The sequence below is a fragment of the Lacerta agilis genome, chromosome 2, assembly GCF_009819535.1.
Source record: "Lacerta agilis isolate rLacAgi1 chromosome 2, rLacAgi1.pri, whole genome shotgun sequence".
Classification (NCBI taxonomy): domain Eukaryota; kingdom Metazoa; phylum Chordata; class Lepidosauria; order Squamata; family Lacertidae; genus Lacerta; species Lacerta agilis.
Genome location: NC_046313.1, coordinates 58,774,314 through 58,795,068, shown reverse-complemented (window position 1 = coordinate 58,795,068; position 20,755 = coordinate 58,774,314). Strand labels below are relative to the sequence as shown.

General features: G+C 42.1%; 1 protein-coding gene across 3 annotated transcripts in view; it reads left to right on the top strand.

The window, feature by feature from the left end:
- Positions 1-10,389: 10,389 nt before the first annotated feature.
- FLT4 (fms related receptor tyrosine kinase 4) overlaps positions 10,390-20,755 on the top strand; it is a 62,206-nt gene continuing 51,840 nt past the window's right edge. For 2 of the 3 annotated variants that reach the window (XM_033140278.1, XM_033140277.1), the window contains exons 1-2: positions 10,390-10,507; positions 15,370-15,644. In XM_033140278.1, the coding sequence (XP_032996169.1) occupies positions 10,431-10,507; positions 15,370-15,644 (352 nt within the window). In that variant the 5' untranslated portion in view covers positions 10,390-10,430. The remainder of the gene's footprint in view (positions 10,508-15,369; positions 15,645-20,755) is intronic. The other variant, XM_033140279.1, reaches the window with a different exon arrangement.

Below are 20,755 nucleotides of genomic sequence, written 5' to 3'. Positions count from 1 at the left end.
GCGGGCCGGATTTGGAAGGTGATTGGGCCAGATCCGGCCCCCGGGCCTTAGTTTGCCTACCCATGGCATAGAGTGCGGACTAAATACTTCACTGAGAGGAAACTCTGTGAATCAGCAGATCTGCCAAATACTCCAAGGGGGAGGCAAAGGGAAGTGCAAAAATGCTGAAGCATTTTGAGATGTAGTGATGAGGATGCAGGAGAGGATTTCCTGCTGGCAGGAAGGGAAGCTTTTAAAAATGGCTCTGAAAGGTCTTGAGTATTTCATCCTCAGCTTTGAAATTCTACACAGCTCCCATTTGCTTCTGTGATCTTTCCACTTAGCAAAACAAAGAGTCCGTATCCCTCTGGCTCTGACCAAACACCTGTTTTCAAAACTGCAGAATACATAAATGGAATTAAGTGTGAAAGTTTCTTAGACTGAGCTGTCATGAGCTGTGACAGCTGAGTGATGATAAGTATGTGGAGCTGGGGACACAGTCATGCAGCCAGGGGTTGACTTTACAGAAATGCCCCCTCCCTGAATAACATGCACATTCAACAACCAGGAGAGCAGTGGGAGCCAACTGGGAACCAGCACATATCATCTGTTGTTCATGGGTAGGAACGTAGTGTCTAGAAGATAAGCACAGAAAGGCAGAAATTGATCATAAAAAATAAAACCCAAAGGCTCCTATAATTAAGGGCAGGGGCTAACCAGGAAGGACAAAGGAAGAATTCTGTGTAAGCCACTCACACAATTTGCCTTTGGCAAATTACAACGAATTGCCAACATCCTTGGACCAGTAAGGAACAATTGTTTTACTCACCTGTCAGTTTGCCAAAGGGTGTTTCGGATATGTGCTGGTCACTGGCCAATGTTATGCTGTGGGGCAAGGGTTCATAGTCCAGGGGTGCCAACTTGAATAAAATATTGGGAAGCGTGTGTCAGATACATAGCTGTCAACTTTTCCCTTTTCTTGCGAGGAATCCTATTCGGAATAAGGGAATTTCCCTTAAAAAAAGGGAAAAATTGACAGCTTAGATAAACCCCACCCCACATAATCAATCACAAGACACGGCTCGCGCACACCATTTGAATGGCAATATCCATCAACTGGGGGGCGGGCAGCCCCCTCAAATCTTTTATTGGGGGCGAAGGGACTTTGGCCCCTCGGAGTTGGCTCCTCTGGTTCATACACATAACCAGGTTGTAAAGCATAAATAGTCACAGATCACAAAGCACTATGCAAACTCTTTAAAGCGTTTGCATGAATTTCTGTAGCAGATTCTGCATTACGATGCCAGTGTGGGCACAGCCCTACAATCCATGGCAAATGTATATCAGTTTTTGCTTATAATAAGCATCAGGTTGCATCAAAAATATACTTTATATAACTGGAACTACCAGAACAATGGCACAGAATAATTGCAAAGAAACTGTGCTGTCACTGAACAATCAGAATGTTCCACAGTAAGTCCAAGGAATCAAATGAATGGAAAAATGGGTACCACCTAGGGAGGGCAGGAAGAAGCATGCCCCTCCTCTCATGACTACATAATCCTTTATCATCAATATCTCTGTGTAAGCCCAATGCTTCTTTGTAACTTGGTGTGGAATACTTCAGTAGCAGGACTTGAAGTTGCTATGAACTTTATCACCACTTCTACCACCAAAATTTGAAATGGTGCCCTTGAGGAAAAACATGATCGTCCTCTTCAAAACTTCCAACTACAGCATTAGTCAAAATTTGGCCCCATTGGAGGATTTCAGATTGATATTCACGGATGTCTCTGCCACCCATATGCAAATTAAAAAATGAGATTTGCTTATCATAATAAATGTTGCAGCTGTTACATTTTCAGGTGGTTTCTTAAGATCTTCATTTACAACGTTGCAGATAAATCTGTTTGAGTTCCCTTATGTAGGTTAGAGTAGTAAGGATTACATGAGGGGCTTGTGAAAAAGTAACTGCATGTTTTAAAAGAGACAGAACCCCAACCACAAGATTGATTCAAGAAAAAAACAACAAAGCTTTTGCTGCACAAACTTAACACAGCTACAGGTACCCCGGAAAGAACTCAAGTGTGCATTTTCTCTCTCTCTCTTTACAACTCATGACCTGTGCATATCTTGGTATTGTTTAGTTCACAGGGGTGTTTTCTGTAATGTTAAAAATCAACTAAAACCATAGGTGGGTTGTTCACTCCTCCCCTTCCTTTGTTTTAGTAAAAACAAATTACAGTGAACAAAAAAAGTAACTGAACTGCTAAATCTTGTTACTAACCTGTCAGTATACCAAGGACTCTTTCTGATTATGCATGTTGCAATCATTAACAAATGCTGTTTTAGGGAAATTATCCCCCCCTTTCCCAGCAATGAGCTATCCATATCAAGAACAAAGAGGAATGGAAACATGCCAATAATGATATGGTTATACACAAGATATCTTGAGTCAACAATCTCAATTAATAGAAGACGTTTGGTGACAAGTACATTTAAGCAATGGCAGACAATGAATCCACTTTGGATAAAGATCCTTGTCTGCAGTTTGCCCCTTTAAAAACCATAAACTGAAAAATCAAGGATAGGAATAGGAAACCCAGTTTTCCAGAAATAGACAAGGTGTCAACGGCTGCAGAATCCTGCTTCCTTTTCCAATGTCCCATCAATCCAGTTGTGTTTATTTTACTATCCTGCTGCCAGCTCTCTTGGAAACCATCTTGAGAAAACAAATATTACTGGAGTTGCTGCATGCCTTTTTAATTACACTAATTCTTTCTCCATGTTAATAGTATGTGGATATTAGAATAATATATGCAAGTATGAGACACAATGACTCATACCTTTTATAGCTGCATGGATTCTATATGTTAACTCGTCATCATGTATGCGTGTGAGCTCACTTGGTTTCCTCCATGAGGCTCTGGAGAAAAAACCCAAAGGATGAAGGTCACAGCATATAAATCTTGGAGAGAGAGGAGGGGCATTATAGTCTAGCAGGAGTATCTCCTTCACACCTTGGGGTTTTACTTGAGACACAAACCATCTGCATGTCAGTCAGCTGCCATTTCATTGCAGACCTCCCTGCAAAAATCAACTGTCTGGAGGGGCTGGTTGTGCCTTTGCAGGCACCAGTGAGAATTTCAACCCGGTGGGGTCAACTATACAAAGTGTCGATGCAAAAAGGAAGTGGTGATTTTGGATTAGAGGGAATAGAGTTGCAAATGAATCTGGAAGAAGGAATTTTTAATTTGAGGATCAGATCCTGCCTTTGTGTTTACTTCCAAAGCTATAAATGTAACAGCAAAATGACTATCCAAAGATTGTGGTCAACCCTCTGAAATGCGCTCAAGCATCCAGCTGTTGCTGGACAACCATGATTTTAAGGGGCTTCTTGTTTTAGAGCAGAGATGGTCACCTTTTTTCGCCTGAGGGCCCCCCTTGGTCAACTCTCGCAGCCCCCCCCCCTCTTGAGCTGATCCAACTAGCTCAGCTGAGTAGGACGCTGTCTCCCCAGTTATCAAATGATTAATCTGATAACTAGGAAGGGGTAAAAGATCCATCCCATCAGGGTCATGGGATTCTAGTGCAATGTCAACTTTAGTGTTTTTTTCTCTTTTTGCTGCTGTTGCAACAAAAATGGGTGGGAGTAACGAGAAAGAAAGTTTGTTTGGAGGGGTGTCATGTGGCTCCTAGGCCAGGTATTAGCCACCCTTGTTTTAAAGAGTTGCTTCTCACTTAAGCAGGGAATTAGCATGGTCCAGTAGATAAAATGTTTGAATGCAGAAGTCATGAGTTCAACTAGAGATCACCTAAGGGAATCTCTTGAGCCTTCTTTGGCTTTCTATCGTAACTTTTGAATGATTGTTGTGAATATGTATAGGATAAATATTTAAAAGCATCTTCTTCATTTAAAAAAAATGCAATGTAACTGATGAATAATAATTATTTCCAAACTATAGGAGTACAGAATTCCATACAATGCATATCCCACCACTCACCATTATTTTTTTCACACTTTAGACCACAGCAAACCTGTGTTGTTGGTGTGATGAACTGGCAATGTCACACCCTGTCATTGACAGACTTTTGAGAAGAGGTGGAGGTACTTGCCCATGAAGTTGTAAATGATAATTAGAACCAATTAAGCATAAACAACAACAGCTGCTAATGTACTAATCATTTACTATTCCTATTTTAACTCTCACACTTTCTCTCTTAATGAACTTCACTCACTGCCCCTCAGCTGAATTTAACACAGGCTTCCTCAACCTTGGCCCTCCAGATGTTTTGAGACGACAATTCCCACCATCCCTGACCACTGGTCCTGCTAGCTAGGGATCATGGGAGTTGTAGGCCAAAAACATCTGGAGGGCCGAGGTTGAGGAAGCCTGATCTAACAGATGTTTTAACTCCCTAGAATGCTACTGCCTTAATTCTCAGTATCACAAACACTTTGAATACCTATTGCTCTTGGGACCAAGCCGGGTGTACATGTGATTATTGAACATGGGTTTGCCAGGGTAAGGGTTAATTTCTAAGTCTTAAAGAAGCAGTTGTTGTTGTTGTTGTTGTTGATAATACCCTGCCCATCTGGCTGGGTTGGCCCAGCTACTCTGGGCAGCTTCCAACATATATAAAAACATAATAAAACATCAAACATTAATAGTCACAATCTGATATAATATAAAAAGTCATAATAAATTTAAAATAATGTATATCAAATATGTAAAGCAATATTCAGTCATCCTTTAGAATCTAATAGTAAACAGTAAGCACAGGGTTGACAGGAACAAAACCTGCCCTCTCCTTTACTCCACATGCTTTGCTGCTTTAATGTTCTTTCCCCTCCAGCCTGCTTACTTCTGGTATCAGAACTAGGCTGAAGGAAAAAAAGTTTTAAAGCAGCAGAGCATAGAGAATAAAGCAAGAACAGGCTTGATTCTTCTAGGGTTCATCACTTTAGAGCCAAACTGGCAAGCATGAATGCTATAAACACACATGCATCTGGTTTGGTCCTTCCTCCAATGCCTTACATCTTTAGTTGCTACTGGTTCAATTTTAAATGTTATATTTACAGCCCAAGAAACCATGATTCACTGGTGTAGGAATGAGTGAAAAGATCCACCACTCCCTGCTCTGAAACTTTCCTTCTTCTTCTTCTTCTTCTTCTTCTTCTTCTTCTTCTTCTTCTTCTTCTTCTTCTTCTTCCTCCTGTATGTTTAGCTGCAGAAGAACTTTCCTGGTTTGTTAAGACATAGTTTCCTGTGATGTCTGAATTCAGAAACTTATCCTGATCTGAAGGGAGCACTTAAATCAGTTTCCCAGGTTGACATCACGGTAAACCATGGCTAAACAAACCAGGAAGTCTTATTTGAAGCCAAGCATGGGAGTGGGGGAGAAGGTAAAACACTCAAGCTCATTGCTTAAGAATGAGATGCCAGGATGCTCAAGAACAGGGCCAACCACCCAGATGTGGAATCAGAATAACAAGCCTTAATTATAATGTGCTTTTCCAGATTATTTCAAAGGCAATGTACCTGGAGCAGAAATTACGATGGTCACTAACTTATTTTGAAAGCTCCTTTTTACTAATGCAAGAGACAGCAGTTAAAAGGGAACAAAAGATGAATCAAGGAATGTAAGGACACATTGATAGGAGGCGTGGTTCCAAGATGACTGGTCAATACTACAGATGTTTGTGTCATCCTATGTTTCCCGCATCACCCCCCCCCCCCCGTGTACAATAAATGCAGTTTATGGTGTATTCCAGTGGATAGTTTGTTCCTTTTCCTGTTGTACTTGTGGAGAGCCTCAGACAGGATACATCTGCAGGAATCCCAGAACCTAAACCTGCACAGACTGTACATTTTCTTTCTCTCCCCCCTCCCACCCCCTGCAACCCTAGTATAGTGCTGTTGCCTAACAGGTCATAAAGCTAAGAGAGTTGTCTTCAGTTTTTGTTATTTTGCATCCTTCCTTGTATCCTCCACCCAGTTCTACGGGACAAGAATATTTGTGCCCAGCCCTCTGATCAGTTCTCATGAGCAGAACAGAGGAGCACCTATCTCTTCCCCCGACCATTGTTTACATGTTTTGCCTTTACCTAAAGGAAGCAGCATGGGTTAGTTGCTGGCAGGAACATTGTTTCTAACAATGTGTTAGATAAATAAATAAATCCCAGCATTTGTAAGGAGGAGAGCTGTTTCGCAAGAGAGCCATGGGTGACACAGTTACATCTGCAGTTTCCCCATCTTCCTGCTGATGTGGCTCCGCTCTTTGAGAGCACCAACAAAGAAGCCCGAGCAGCAAAATTTGTGGAAGCATAGAGAAGGGATTAGTGTGCAAAGCAAGACGGTGTTGTGCCTTAAATATGAGAAAGCAAGACATTTCACATATGTTTCTAGAGGGTACTTAACCCACGACACTTAGAGCTGTCATCCTTCAGGACCAATTACCTTCCTAATAGACACACACTTTGAATGCAATCCTATGTATATTTACCCAGAAGTAATGGGGCTTGTATCTCAGTAAGTTTGTTTAGGATGCAACCACAGTAACCCATGTTTTAGAGGCAAGGAGTTCTCTCATTATATAGTGATAATGTCCTGCTTCAATGGGGGGGGGGTGTGTCCTCAAGCCCTTAGTACAGTGATTTCAATGCCTGTTATGATTCTCCTCAGGACATCTCTAAACATGTACTGAGGAACAGTGAAATTGTTCCTGTGTCAAACATGTCTAGCCATCTGGAGCCCAGAATTTATACTGGAGGCAGATATGTCCAGCAGTAAATTGGATATAAAGATTTGTATTCAGGATGGATCAGAATTATTTTTGTTTCAAAATGGTTATATTTTCATGGGATTTCACAAAAATGCTTTCATTTATTTTCATTAACACAGAACACATTTTTTGTACAACATCCAAAAGTTTCCCCCACCCCTTCTGTCTTTTCAGTCTAACTGTTTTGTTAAGTGATAGCTTCAGGGAGAGAGAAAAAATATGCTTAACCCTTTCCATCTGTACCTCTTCCCTTACTCCCACTCAATCATTCTGTTTTATTTCATCCTGTACTGCAAGTTTAGAACAGGTTTCCATCTTCCATTTGCAATTCCATCTCAATGTCAGGGATGCAGGACTTGAACTAGGAATCTTCATGTCCAGGGAAAGGATCTAGTTTTGTGAGCAGCCAAGCATGGATTACATGTGCTCAAGCCACATAGCCTTGTTCATGTTCATAAAGGTGTTTTGCACGAGTGCCCCAGGCTTTCCTATGGAGGAAATTATTTATTTATGTTCACAAGGACTGAATCCCCATTCTGCACCTCAAAATGTACCCTTACCTGGAGGAGAGACTGGGGAGGTGTTTCACATACACTGCATCACAGCCAGCTTCCCACTCCAGCTACTTCTAGATATATGCATATATTATTAATATTTATTTTTCATTTCATTTCTATACCGCTTTATATTTTTACAGAAAAATCTCAAAGCGGTTTACAACACATTAAAACATCAAATAAAACCATCCAAAATAAACATTACCAAATAAAGTCAAATATAAAGTATACATTAAAAGTGACATAATTAACAGGAAACTAAAATGTTATTTTAAAGATTTCAAAATAAAACATTGTGAGGGAGGTCAACTACAGAAAACACATTTAGCGCAGCAAAGTTCACCAAAAAATCTTAACCATTTCAAAAGAAAGCATTACTAAAGGAAGTCAAATACAAAATGTACATTTAAAACATCATAATTAACAAGAGAATAAAATATTATCATAAACATAGAACATATCATCTGCTGAATGCTGCCAAGTCCTGTCCATAGTTATTCATGGCAGGTGGTGGCTGCGAAAACTCAGGTTCAATGACCTGGGTCTGCACTAAGAGAATTTCTTATGTACGCGGTGTTCTGCGTGCACTTCTGTGAGAGAGGGGTAATACTCCATGTACATCCTCATTGCACATGGCCATAGTCATCTTCATATTGAAATGAGGTGGGAAATGTGAATGCAGGAGTTGTGTGCACATGTCAGAATGCTCACAAAGCTCAAAGATCTACAATACTGAAAATTACGGTAGATGTGTAGCTTGGCAGACAGAACAAAGCCTCCAGATACTAGGAGCCAAGACTACGCTTGCTCAACTGAGCAGTGCGTTCCTCTTGCTTTTAGCTTCAGGGCCTAACAGTTCAGGCCACTAACTCCATTGGAGTGTCAGGGGCTGAATTTGGGTGTGGCTTTAATTGATGAATGATATGAAGAATGAAAGACACAAGTTAACCATTAAAAAAAAAATTAAAGCCCTTCCTCTTAACTAACATGGTGAAAATGAAAGCCAGAAGGACTTCAAAAAGTAGAAGGCAATAAAAATCTGTAAGCGTGACCCTGATTCCTTTTAAAGTTAGTGGTGGAAAAATGCATGTATATAGGGACAGACCTCTCAGCCCAGTGCTTTCTCCATCCACATTATCTTTCATCTCTCCACCTCACACATTCACATGCAGCCTTGTGCATGTGTACATGTCTTGCTCTGATTCTCCATCTCATTCTTCTCTTATTACAGTTCATTGGTTGTTGCTGAGTGGCCACATGCTAAGTGCACCACTGAGGGTCTATTCATACTTGCACTTGTTGCATCTGGGTGCTTGTCAACTGCTGTAAAGTTTTCTAAATAGAAGGAATCTGAGCATGCCTTAACATTTGTCTAAAATATAGCCCAAGAGTTTTGGACCATAGCAATAGGGTGATGCGTGTTCCCTGCACTGCCACCCTTCCATCACACTTTAGAAACCCTGATTCTAAATTTTGTGAGCAAAGTGGGGCAGGGGGGGGGAAGCCACAATAAGAAACTGAGAGTGGGATGTGAGGGACCCACCCCCATCCTGCCATTCTGTATTGCTGCTGTGGCTCCTGTCGCTCCTATTATTGCTCCTATTACTCCGGCTGCTACTACAGGAAAAGCATGGTTGGGAGACAAGCATGTCCGGCAGAGATAGAAGCTCGAGACTGCTGATGCCAGCCCAGTTTCTAAAGATATACCTAGTCAAATGACCACAGTCTGTGTGGCTTCTTGGCAGGAAGGAAGTGTAAAACAATTAAAAGGAGCAAGGATGTCTACACAAAACTAGGTTTTGGACAGGTCATTCTTATGACCTGGGTGCTGCCCTGCACGTTTCTTAGCTGCCTGTGGGAAATAGCTCCCCAAATGCCTTCTGATTCCTTGGTATTCCTCTTACCTGCTTTCCCAGATTCTAATTTAGCCTGGGGGAACACGCCCTTTCTCTTCCTGACTGCCTTCCCCCTCAGCCTCCCACTGTTGTTGTAAGCATATAGGATGCAGCAGCCAAGGAATGCAAATATTTTAAGTTCCTCTGGCCATGGTGTTTCTGAAAAACAAATATTGTTTTACTTATAAAACTGTTTTACCATGTATATAGATGTTCGAAGTGTAATTTATTTCTTATCATTTATTAATACTGTAAGGGGATATTGCACTGCTTAACTCATTCATTAAAGTAGCAGTCAAAAGTGTTACTGGGATATGAATCAACATAAGTTCAAGTGCTTACAGATATTTTCTCCTTTTGTAAAAGAGAATGTGTGAATTTAAGGTGACAGATCTTTCCTGCTTTTGCAGGATGATCATAACCAGTAGACTGAAACTCATGAAGCAAATCTTGATATACTACTACTAAGTGTTTCCTCTAATGTTAATTTATTTGCTATTTATAAAACACTTTAAAAAACCCACCTCTCTAAGTTTTGTGCAGCCTAAGGGCTTATCCACACTTACATCTGCACTTTAAAGCTCCGTGTCTGAGCGCCTTTTTTTTTTGCTCTGCAGTTTCCCCCTCCCACTCTTAAAAGCTCAATCAGAGCAAATGGCAATCCAAATCGACATTTGCTCCAGTTGAGCACTAAAGAGTGGATTTGGGGTAGAGATGGGAAGACCTGGGGGAAAAAAACAGGAAAAGGGGGGGGAACCAGTCTCCCCCCCCTGTTTTCCCCCCAAAGCAATTTTTTTCCGTTTGGAAAAAGAACAGGGGGGGGGGGCCTTGGTTTTTCCGAGTTTTTTCCAGGCCTTCCCTTCTCTAGTTTGGGGCAAAAAACAAAAACAAAACACGGACACTGAACTTTTTAAGTGTGGAACTGTGCCTGGAAATAGCAGGGCCAAAGGTAAGTGGGGGTAAGCCCTTAAAAAAGAGGAATTTATAATTACAACATTGAAACAAAAACACAACCTAAAACCTATAAAACAACAATATAAAAACACATATAAAAGTGAATAAAAAAGAAATTTAGACAAACCTGAAATATCAAACCTAGTTAGTTCATGATGGATGATTGATAGAACTACTGGAGTAGAGAATAATGAATGACTGTTGTTCTGTTCTATGAACTTGTTTCTTTCTCTCCCTAGATCTAGTGAGTGGCTATTCTATGACCCCACCCACTCTCAGCATCACAGAAGAAGAATACGTGATCAACGCTAAGGACACACTGAATATTACTTGCAGGTAAGAGTGAAAGAACAGTGCCTTTCACAGTTGCCAGCCGTTGTGTCAAAGATTCTGAAATACCTTTCAAAGACACTCAGTGGGAAACCTCTTTCTGGTTTCTGGACTGGTGGAAAAGCTGAACTTAAGTTGACTGGTTATGAATACTTGGGATAGAATTGTGGCTCTCCATTTGTGATGGGGGAATACTGGGTCAGGGCAGCCAAGAAATGTCAATCATAGCCTATTATACAAGCAGGGGGAACACTATACATTATGATCACAACCTCCACATTTACTGATTACAGACACTGGAGGGCTTATAGTAATATTTGACCAATGGATTTTAGTACGCTTTTAAGAAAATGCATGGAATTAGGATTATTTTCACCTGAGCTCCGAAATTCAAAAAAGCAACAATAAAAGCAAGTTCGAGAGCATATATTATCTATGGCTAAGTGCCAAAGAACATTGCAACTCACTCTGCATGCTGAAAGAGTCTTGAACAGCCCACATAGCAATTCACTTTGGAAATGAAAAGGGCTTTCAAAAATGTGTAATCATATGACAAAGAGGAATCCCATCTTTGTATTGCATGCTTTCCACCAGTTTACTTGGAAGGAACAGGAAATAGGTTTGTAGGTCTTTGCAGTGGCAGGCAACCATGCAGCCAGGACCTAAAAATTACCGGTAGTGCCCATTCATGCATGCACAGGCAATGTGGTCATGTGGCTGCACTTTCCACAGATTCCTTCTTCCTAAAGCCTGTGTTGCCTGTTCATTTCTTCCCCAGGAAACCCTTATCTGCACCTTGAAAAATGTAGCATAGTTTAGTATGGTTGAGTGCACATCTCCAACCTAATATGTACCTACTTACCTTTTTGCACATATGCCCTTATCCTAAGCCTGTTGGGTAAAACCCTTCCTTCATTGCCTCCTCCCAAGGACAGAGCAGCAGCTATGCTAAGGTTATATCTTTATTTATCTGACAGAGGCTTACAGGGAGCAGGAAAGTGTCTTATTTCCAATCTGAGCTCTTATGTGCAAAGCTGCCCTTGCCAAAGCAAAGAGGCTGATCTGTTCTTTGAGTTATCCAAGGGAATCTTCCCAAATAGCAGTTAACTCTGTTTTGAGCCAGCTCATCTTTAAATCTCAAGGGGGATATGACCAGAAACCCGTCTCATGCTAGGATGAAAGCAGCAGGAAGGAAGTATTCCTATCTCCTGCTTCCAGACCACAGATTCAGTGCAACTTAAAACTGGTCAACAGATCACTGGAAAAGAATGGGGCCCATATCCTTCATCTATAGCATGGCTATCCTGCCCACCAACGCTTACCTCCCCCAAAGTTTGGCTCCCGCATTTTTCATTAACCTTCAATGATGTGGAAGAGCCATAGCTCAGTGGTAGAGCTCATGCATTGTGTGTAGAAGTTCAGTCCCTGGTGCCTCAACCCCACAGACCAAGATCCCTGCAAACCCTGCTTGTTTTGTCTGGGTGATTTGAAAGCAAACAGCGAGGACAATGGCTCAGGGGTGTGAGGACACAGTTGATCAGCGCTGCCTGCAAAAAGTGCTTTCAGTAGGGAGCTGCATCTCTTTACTTGCTCCACATCTAAATGTTGTAAATGATGTCAAGCTGTAGGGCACATGGGGAAAATAGCCTTGTGGGCGAAATGGTTTCACCAAGAAGGAGATTTGCCATATCATTCTTATTTACCTAGTACCATCATCTCCACTACCTTCTCCCTGCAACAGCTGCTTAATTTGAATCAAATTCCTACTTGTTCAGACATCTTTAATCTTGCCCAGCTGAACCTCAGAGTCTCTTCTCTGGAGCATAGACCATCCTTGAATGGACATGGTTCACATTAGTGAGAGCCGGGGGAGTTGAAATGCAGAAATATGCAACATCTCGGCCGTGGGGGGAAAACATGGTTGGGAGGATGCTCAGAGGAGCCAGTAGGAGATTTCTGAAATAAAACATAATTATTTCAAATGAGTATGAAGCAAACGCTCTCCTCAGATTTCACTGGAGAATTGGAGATAGATTTGTTTGTCCATGTTGTAACTCAAAGAAGAATGTTCTGGCTGCTGCTTGTGAGCAGTATTAAAATTTACCTTAACCACCCCAACTTTCTCTGCAAACCTTTGAAGTTTTTGCCTGTTTGCACATGTAATATGATACTGGTTTCCGTTTACTAAGTAGCAGTAGAATATGCACAGTGCACCAACTGCTAGTTCCTGTCCAAATGTTGAATCCAGAATGACTGGATATTCCCCACTCTATTTTGTTATCATCCTGACCTTGATTCCACTTCACATGCCTCACACTTTACCTTGGAGAATTTATATAAATTAGTTTCATAACTTGAGCATGTTCAGTTTTCTGTGATCTTTGGGATATATCTCCAACCTCTCCTGTGCTAGTTATCGATGTGAAGAAACTTACATGTGCATTGATTACACTACAGCATGAAAAGGAGTCTCAATGTGATTGCATACTTGCATCAGGCTTTTTGTTCTGTGGTTTCAACTATGAATATATAGGCACATGAGCACTGATAAAACCACAGTGCGAAAAGGAATCTGGATGTGTTCAAGTAGTCACATCAGGATTCCTTTTTGTGGTATGATTTCATCAGTGTCTGCACATTGGCAACTAATAAACGGGGCAGGGGCTTATGTTGAAGTGAAAACCGTAACAATGCATAGCCATTGAAAGTCCGGGGGGGGGGGGGCAGAAAATTAATCACTAACTCATCAGTGCAGCTCTGCCAACATGATTAGGTAATTTGGAACCCTGGAGAAAAATCTCTGGAGAAATTCATATGAGGGTAACTTCACAAGCATCCCTAGATTAAACAAAAAGATTTAAAACAAAGTCCTACATAAACATGCCTTGGGCAGCTTCATTATACAGAGGATATAAAAGATGCATGCAATTCTTATTCAAGACCTGAGAAGTAGAGCATATGGAAACTGACAGCTGAACTCCAATAAGAGATGCAAAAGAAGCTGGTACTACCAGGCCTTACTTTGTACAACATGGATAAAGCAAGTACCTAATCAGTCAGCATTCAGAAAGAAGTGTGAAGTTCTGCTATCTGCAGTTTGATAATGTGACTGTACAGTGGATTCTTGTAATTGCCACAACAGAAAAGAGGGAATATGAACACACACACACACACACACACACACAGTCCAGCAAAGATAAGCAGTAGCCAAATATAATTTGCGGCGTGAAATAACAGGATGGGCCTGCCTTACAAAAGTGCATGGAGGAATTTTGCTGTTGTGGATTGTCAGTTTTCCAAACTATCAGCATCTCTAGAAGCTGGGAGCCTTTAACTGGGATACTTCTGTGAGTTGGATGACACAAGGACTGTCAGCCTTCGTAATCAGACGAATGTGGTGACCACCACTTTCCCTCTTCCTCTCAGATCATGAGTGGGCCTTGCCTGTGACATCTCACTGTACTTTGGGAATGCTCACCCACCTTCAAGGTCCAGTACAACTGCAAGGGCAGGCCCACTCTCCTTCTCCAGCTCTAAGTTGGGAGGCAGGCTTGACCCTGGAAGTGCTGGACTGTGGAGAAGCTTGCAAAGCAATGAGACATCTTGCAACTCAGCAATTCTCTCCATGGTGGCATTGCATTTGTGACACTTTTTGGGAAACAACAACAACAACAACCACAACAACAACCATATATATGCTGTTTTAATAGTAATAGTAATAAATAATAATAAATGCTGAGAATCATACACTAAATATTTCTCACTTCTACATGCTTAGTGTGCTAGATAGAAAGGGTCAAGCTTTCTTCACAGGTGAGAAGTTGTCACACTTAGGCTGTGTACACACTCCTATTTACTCTTCATCCAGTGTGTTTTACCGCTGATCTGGAAAGCAGGGTACATACGACATGTTAGCCACAATCCATATCTGTCTTGTGGTTTCTTGTGAAATATTTTGCTTAGATGCATTTCCTCCAAAACCAGCTTCAATGCAAATTGAGAACTGCTCATCAGATAAAGATATCCCAGGCCTGTCTCTGCCCATTGGTGTGGACAAAAAGCAGGCAACTGGCATACACATCAAACCATGCTGACGTGTACAACAGTGCACAAATATGGTTTGAAACGCAGCAAAGAATAACGGCATTGCTGCATTTTAAGCTGGTAATGTGTATATGTGGCCTTACTCTACTCAAACTGGTTGCCCATTTTACAAGAAAACAAGAACTGTGTAAGCCGTATGATGAAAGAAGTCTGAGATAGTCTAGGAGGTTAAGGGAAATTTAAAATAAGGATGGAATCTGGTGTGGTGCTAAGGCAGTTTTTTTTCCAGTGCAAGGAGTTCTGCTTGCACAACAGAATGTTACCCCCTTCTCCTTCCCCCATGCCCCCCTAAATTCTGGAACAGATTTGGGGAGGACACAGGGTGCACATGATGGGAGGGAAAATCCAGTTGTACAAGCAGAAATACTTGTGTTGACGGGACTCATTAGTAGAATGCCACCCTATAAGATCATGAAAGCGGGACAAAGTTAATGAGTTCACAGCGGACTCTATTGGGAGGTGGTCAACTCTCTTTCCTTGGAGGTTTTTAAGCAGAGGTTGGATGGCCATCTGCAATGGATGCTTTAGCTGAGATTCCTGCACTGCAGAGGGTTGGACTAGATGGCCCTTGGGATCCCTTGCGACTCTATAATTTTCTGATTCTATGATTCTGTATTAGAGGAGGAATGCAGCTGAATCCCTAAATTTGCAATGCGGACATTAGAAATGGAGAAGTAAAGGAATTTTAGAATGCCATACCTATTATAGAAGGCCATAGTAACACATCTAACTCTGCTTCTGTTATTCCTTTTGTTCTGGTGAAGAGGGCAGCACCCCCTGGAGTGGTCGTGGCCTGGAGGCCAAGAGGACACCGTCCAGATTGGGAAGGAGAGCGAATCAGTGGTGTTGGTGAGTCTCGACGGTGTCCAAACAGTCAAGGAAGAGGATTGTGAGGGCACTGACACAAAGCCCTACTGCAAGGTCTTGACACTGACAGGGACTCAGGCTAACGACACGGGCTACTACCGCTGTTACTACAAGTACATCAATGCCAAAATCGAGGGCACCACTGCAGTCAGCACCTATGTATTTGTGAGAGGTAAGAGGGTAAAAGACCTGCACAGCCAAAACAGATTGAACTCCAGGTGGAAGAACGTATTGGCCAAACTGCATTACAGCCTTAAAAAAAAATTTTTTTTTTTTAATTGAAACTCTGTATTACATAGCAGGTTGCTTAAGGAAAAGCTACTTGGAGTTAAAATCATTGTGAAGAGACAGAGGTTAGGCTACACTGTCCTCTGAAAGGGAAAGGCTATCACAGTTTCAAATGATGTAAGATGGAAGTGCCTGTGTGCAATTTTGCCTGCCTGCCTCTATCCTGACTTACTCTATCATGGCCCGGCAGTCAATCTGCAACGTTGATACTGAGTTCCTAAACCATGGTTATTAAGTAGTGGGTGGACATAGGAGACAACACAGTGATTCTCCAAGCAGCTCTCTATATTCTCAGACTGGAACAGAACTGAACTGAAAGGCTGATCCAGCCTGCTTATATAGTACTCAGTAACATGCAACAGTAACAACTCTCTCTAGCTACCCAATCCGTGAACAGCACTCTCAATCCTTCATTTGCATGTGGACCTGAGTGGGAACTGCAGTCACGGTGGGCAGAGTGAAACTATATTCACAACACCCCTAGTGGCCTAGGGTGAGAACTTCAATACATAACAATGGTGTTAAGGCTTCTCTGTTATCTAGGTCAGTAGTTTCAGACCCAGGGAACTCACTTTTAACCTAAACATGCATTTGCAGACCCAATTCTATTTTTTCTTTTTTTGTGCCATATATTTGCATGGCGGTATTGCTGCTGTTTCGGCCCACATTGGATCACGCCACAACCCAGTCATGGTCCCCAACCACTAGTTGAACACCAAGGATCTACGTGGCCTGGAATTACATTAAATATATATAGCCACATATGTTGTTCTGGAAGGGCACCACCTGTACCTTTGTGCATCACATAGAAGGGCAGTGTTAAGAGAGGCTGCAATTGCAGCTATCCAACCTATTTGCAGCAAAACTGTATGCGTGTTTACCTGAAAGTATGTCCTTCTATTTTCAGTAGGGGGCAGGAATTCTACATCATGACTGAAACTCAGAATCTCCATGCTGCCTATGCAGACACACTGTGTTTATTGGTTTATTGTGTAGAAGACATTGAGAAGGCACCTGGTTGGGGAAGTCTGCTCTAGACTACTCGGATGTTGCCTGTGCCCTGAGCACAAGGAATGATGGGGGTGCACAGCACAGAGTGATAGAGGCTGAGGACATACATGAAATAGTTTTTATCGTTTAGGTTTCTATGGTGAAATCGCTTTGAGTTGTTTTAGTGATTCATAAATGGAATGAAATAAATAAATAAATAAATAATTGAATAATACGAGAGGGGGAACCCCAGAGTATATAGAGGAATCTGTAAGAGAAATTTGATGTTCCCCCATCCCCACCAGTTCTGAGGTGGCTAATGTTCCTCCTGCCACCCATCTCTAGCACCTGGTCATCCTTCACGCCTGCAAATGCTTCTCTGTATTCTGGTTTCCTCTCTCATCTGCATAACGATGATTAAATCCAGGGGAGTTGAAGAGGGGTGTCAAGTCTTCTGCTGAGAACAAATCAGTATTCATCCTCTTGTGTGGGATGTCTGATTATAGGCTCTGTCTAGGGGATTCAATTACACTGGTGCCTGGGGTGAATGTTTCTGTCAGGCTGGAATGCAGGAATTTTTAGTTCAATGGCACCCTAGAACCACAGCAGTGGCCTTGTCTAGGTTTTTTTGGTTGTTGTTTTTTTAAAGAGAGAAATTTAATCAATTGTTTGGAAGGGAAGGGTGAAACGCAGGAGCTGTTTTGAATAAAACTGAAGCAGAGAAGGATGAAAAACTGTAGTGCTGGAGTTAGAGAGGGTGTAGGAGGCAGAGATTCTCTTTTTCCCAATCACATACTGTTTTGCCTCTGGCACCTGAATCATAGTTTGTGTGTGATATAGCTGGATCTTCCAAACTCCCCAGATTTTTGCCAGTTAATGAAGTCATGATGTGCTACATTTTCTGCTTTTAAAAGCCTTAAAAATCATCCGATGAGTACGTCCTAACTGTCGGTCAAGCATAATTTTAGTTTAAAATTAGGAAATATTGTGCACTAGGGGTAAAAATCTAGACTCTCTTGTTCATATAGACCTCACTAGTACTTTGTGATTTTTGTGACTGTGAGGACATATTAATTAACTAGATTTCTTTAAAACACAGATGCTGTAGGATTCTGAGAACACTGTCTAAAGCATGTATTCCACTTATCCAAAAAACAAATCCTAACCTTTCATCCCCATTCACCAACACTATTTGTATGATCAAAAGTGGTTAGGTAATGTAACTTGAAGGAGCAATCCTAATACCCAGCCAGGTTTTGCTGTGCTAGCTCTTGACAGCTTCAGCAGAGAGGTCCAGATTAGACCCCTCACCCCTTCCCCACACAGGAATGTCCCTTTCTAATGGTTTACACTGACTACCACCCACTGCTTTTAGTGAGTGCAGTGGGGAACCAGTGGGTGGACTAGAGTTCCCTCTCCCCTCCACCCACGCCAAATGAAGAGGCACATCTTCCACTCTAGGGCAGTGGATTGCATGTTTGGATTGTTCTGCCATCTACCTAGTAAACTTGGGGATGAGTTTCAAAATGAGATATAATAATTCTAAAGCACAAAAATGCATTCATCTGGTTTGTGGTGGCTAAGTGAAAAGCAAGCATGTGCTGTGCATAGTGCTGTGGTGAGCCAGTCATATCTATCTGTTTCAACACAGATTGGCAAGCACCAGAAAAAAAAAATGACAATGCAGTATTACGATTACATCTTGGTGCCAAAAATCTGCCTGCACAAGCAGTAATGAGAAATTAAAGCAGAACATAACATCTGAATTGGTGACTGACTTTGCCACTGGTGTTCTGCCTCAGCGTATTTTCTTAAGAGTCTTTCTTAAGAGACATGGACTTTTACTTGCAAGAAATACTCACATAAGTATCATTGGCACTTTTCATACTGGTTACCCTGGCCTTAGAAAGCCTTGCTAACAACAAGGCCAGTGGAAGTGATGATATTCCAGCTGAACTATTTAAAATTTTAAAAGAGGATGCTGTTAAGGTGCTACACTCAATATGCCAGCAAGTTTGGAAAACTCAGCAGTGGCCAGAGGATTGGAGAAGATCAGTCTACATCCCAATCCCAAAGAAGGGCAGTGCCAAAGAATGCTCCAACTACCGCACAATTGCACTCATTTCACACGCTAGCAAGGTTATGCTTAAAATTCTACAAGGCGGGCTTAAGCAGTATGTGGACCGAGAACTCCCAGAAGTGCAAGCTGGATTTCGAAGGGGCAGAGGAACCAGAGACCAAATTGCAAACATGCGCTGGATTATGGAGAAAGCCAGAGAGTTCCAGAAAAACGTCTACTTCTGCTTCATTGACTATGCAAAAGCATTTGACTGTGTCGACCACAGCAAACTATGGCAAGTTCTTAAAGAAATGGGAGTGCCGGATCACCTCATTTGTCTCCTGAGAAATCTCTATGTGGGACAAGAAGCTACAGTTAGAACTGGATATGGAACAACTGATTGGTTCAAAATTGGGAAAGGAGTACGACAAGGCTGTATATTGTCTCCCTGCTTATTTAACTTATATGCAGAATTCATCATGCGAAAGGCTGGACTGGATGAATCCCCAACCGGAATTAAGATTGCCGGAAAAAATATCAACAACCTCAGATATGCTGATGATACTACCTTGATGGCAGAAAGTGAGGAAGAATTGAAGAACCTTTTAATGAGGGTGAAAGAAGAGAGCGCAAAATATGGTCTGAAGCTCAACATCAAAAAAACTAAGATCATGGCCACTGGTCCCATCACCTCCTGGCAAATAGAAGGGGAAGAAATGGAGGCAGTGAGAGATTTCACTTTCTTGGGTTCCATGATCACTGCAGATGGTGACAGCAGTCACGAAATTAGAAGACGCCTGCTTCTTGGGAGAAAAGCAATGACAAACCTAGACAGCATCTTAAAAAGCAAAGACATCACCTTGCCGACAAAGGTCCGTATAGTTAAAGCTATGGTTTTCCCAGTAGTAATGTACGGAAGTGAGAGCTGGACCATAAAGAAGGCTGATCGCCGTAGAATTGATGCTTTTGAATTATGGTGCTGGAGGAGACTCTTGAGAGTCCCATGGACTGCAAGAAGATCAAACCTATCCATTCTCAAAGAAATCAGCCCTGAGTACTCACTAGAAGGACAGATGCTGAAGTTGAGGCTCCAGTACTTTGGCCACCTCATGAGAAGAGAAGACTCCCTAGAAAAGACCCTGATGTTGGGAAGGATGGAGGGCACAAGGAGAAGGGGACAACAGAGGATGAGATGGTTGGACAGTGTTCTCGAAGCTACTAACATGAGTTTGGCCAAACTGCGAGAGGCAGTGAAGGATAGGTGTGCCTGGCGTGCTCTGGTCCATGGGGTCACGAAGAGTCGGACACGACTGAACGACTGAACAACAACAACAACCCTGGCACATAGTTCAGGCCACTTCTAGTTCTATAGTTGTGGTGGTTACAATTATCAACAAGAAGATGCACGTCATCTGTGATGTCACTAGGCAGGGTGGGGAAACCTGTAGCCCTCAAGATGTTGTTGGACTCCCAACTCCCATCAGACTCAGCCAGCGTAGCTAGTGATTATAGGAGTTGTGGTCCAACAACATTTAGAGGGCCAGCAGTTTGCCCAGCTTTGTTATAAGGGGAACCTGTGCATTCTCTGTCACTTCTCCACTCCAAATCACTCTCCTAACTTCTTTCCCCTTGCGCACTTCCAATTGCCTGTTCCCCCTGGCAAACTTGCATTTGGAACTGCAAAGAGAAGGAGACAGAAAGTGCCTGCATGGGCAATTTGGAACAAAGAAGGAACGAGCAAGAAGGGGGGGGGGAACCCCTAAGCCTTGCCTGGTCTCTTCTCCAAATTCCCCACCCTTAATGCTGCTTTTCTTTATAATGTAAACAACAGCTTATTGATACTTACTTGATTCTTCTTTTGCACAACAATCCATTCATGGGTGGTCTTAATTTTTGCTACACTTTGGGAGCAGAATATCTGGCCAAAATGTGTTGGGAATCACAAC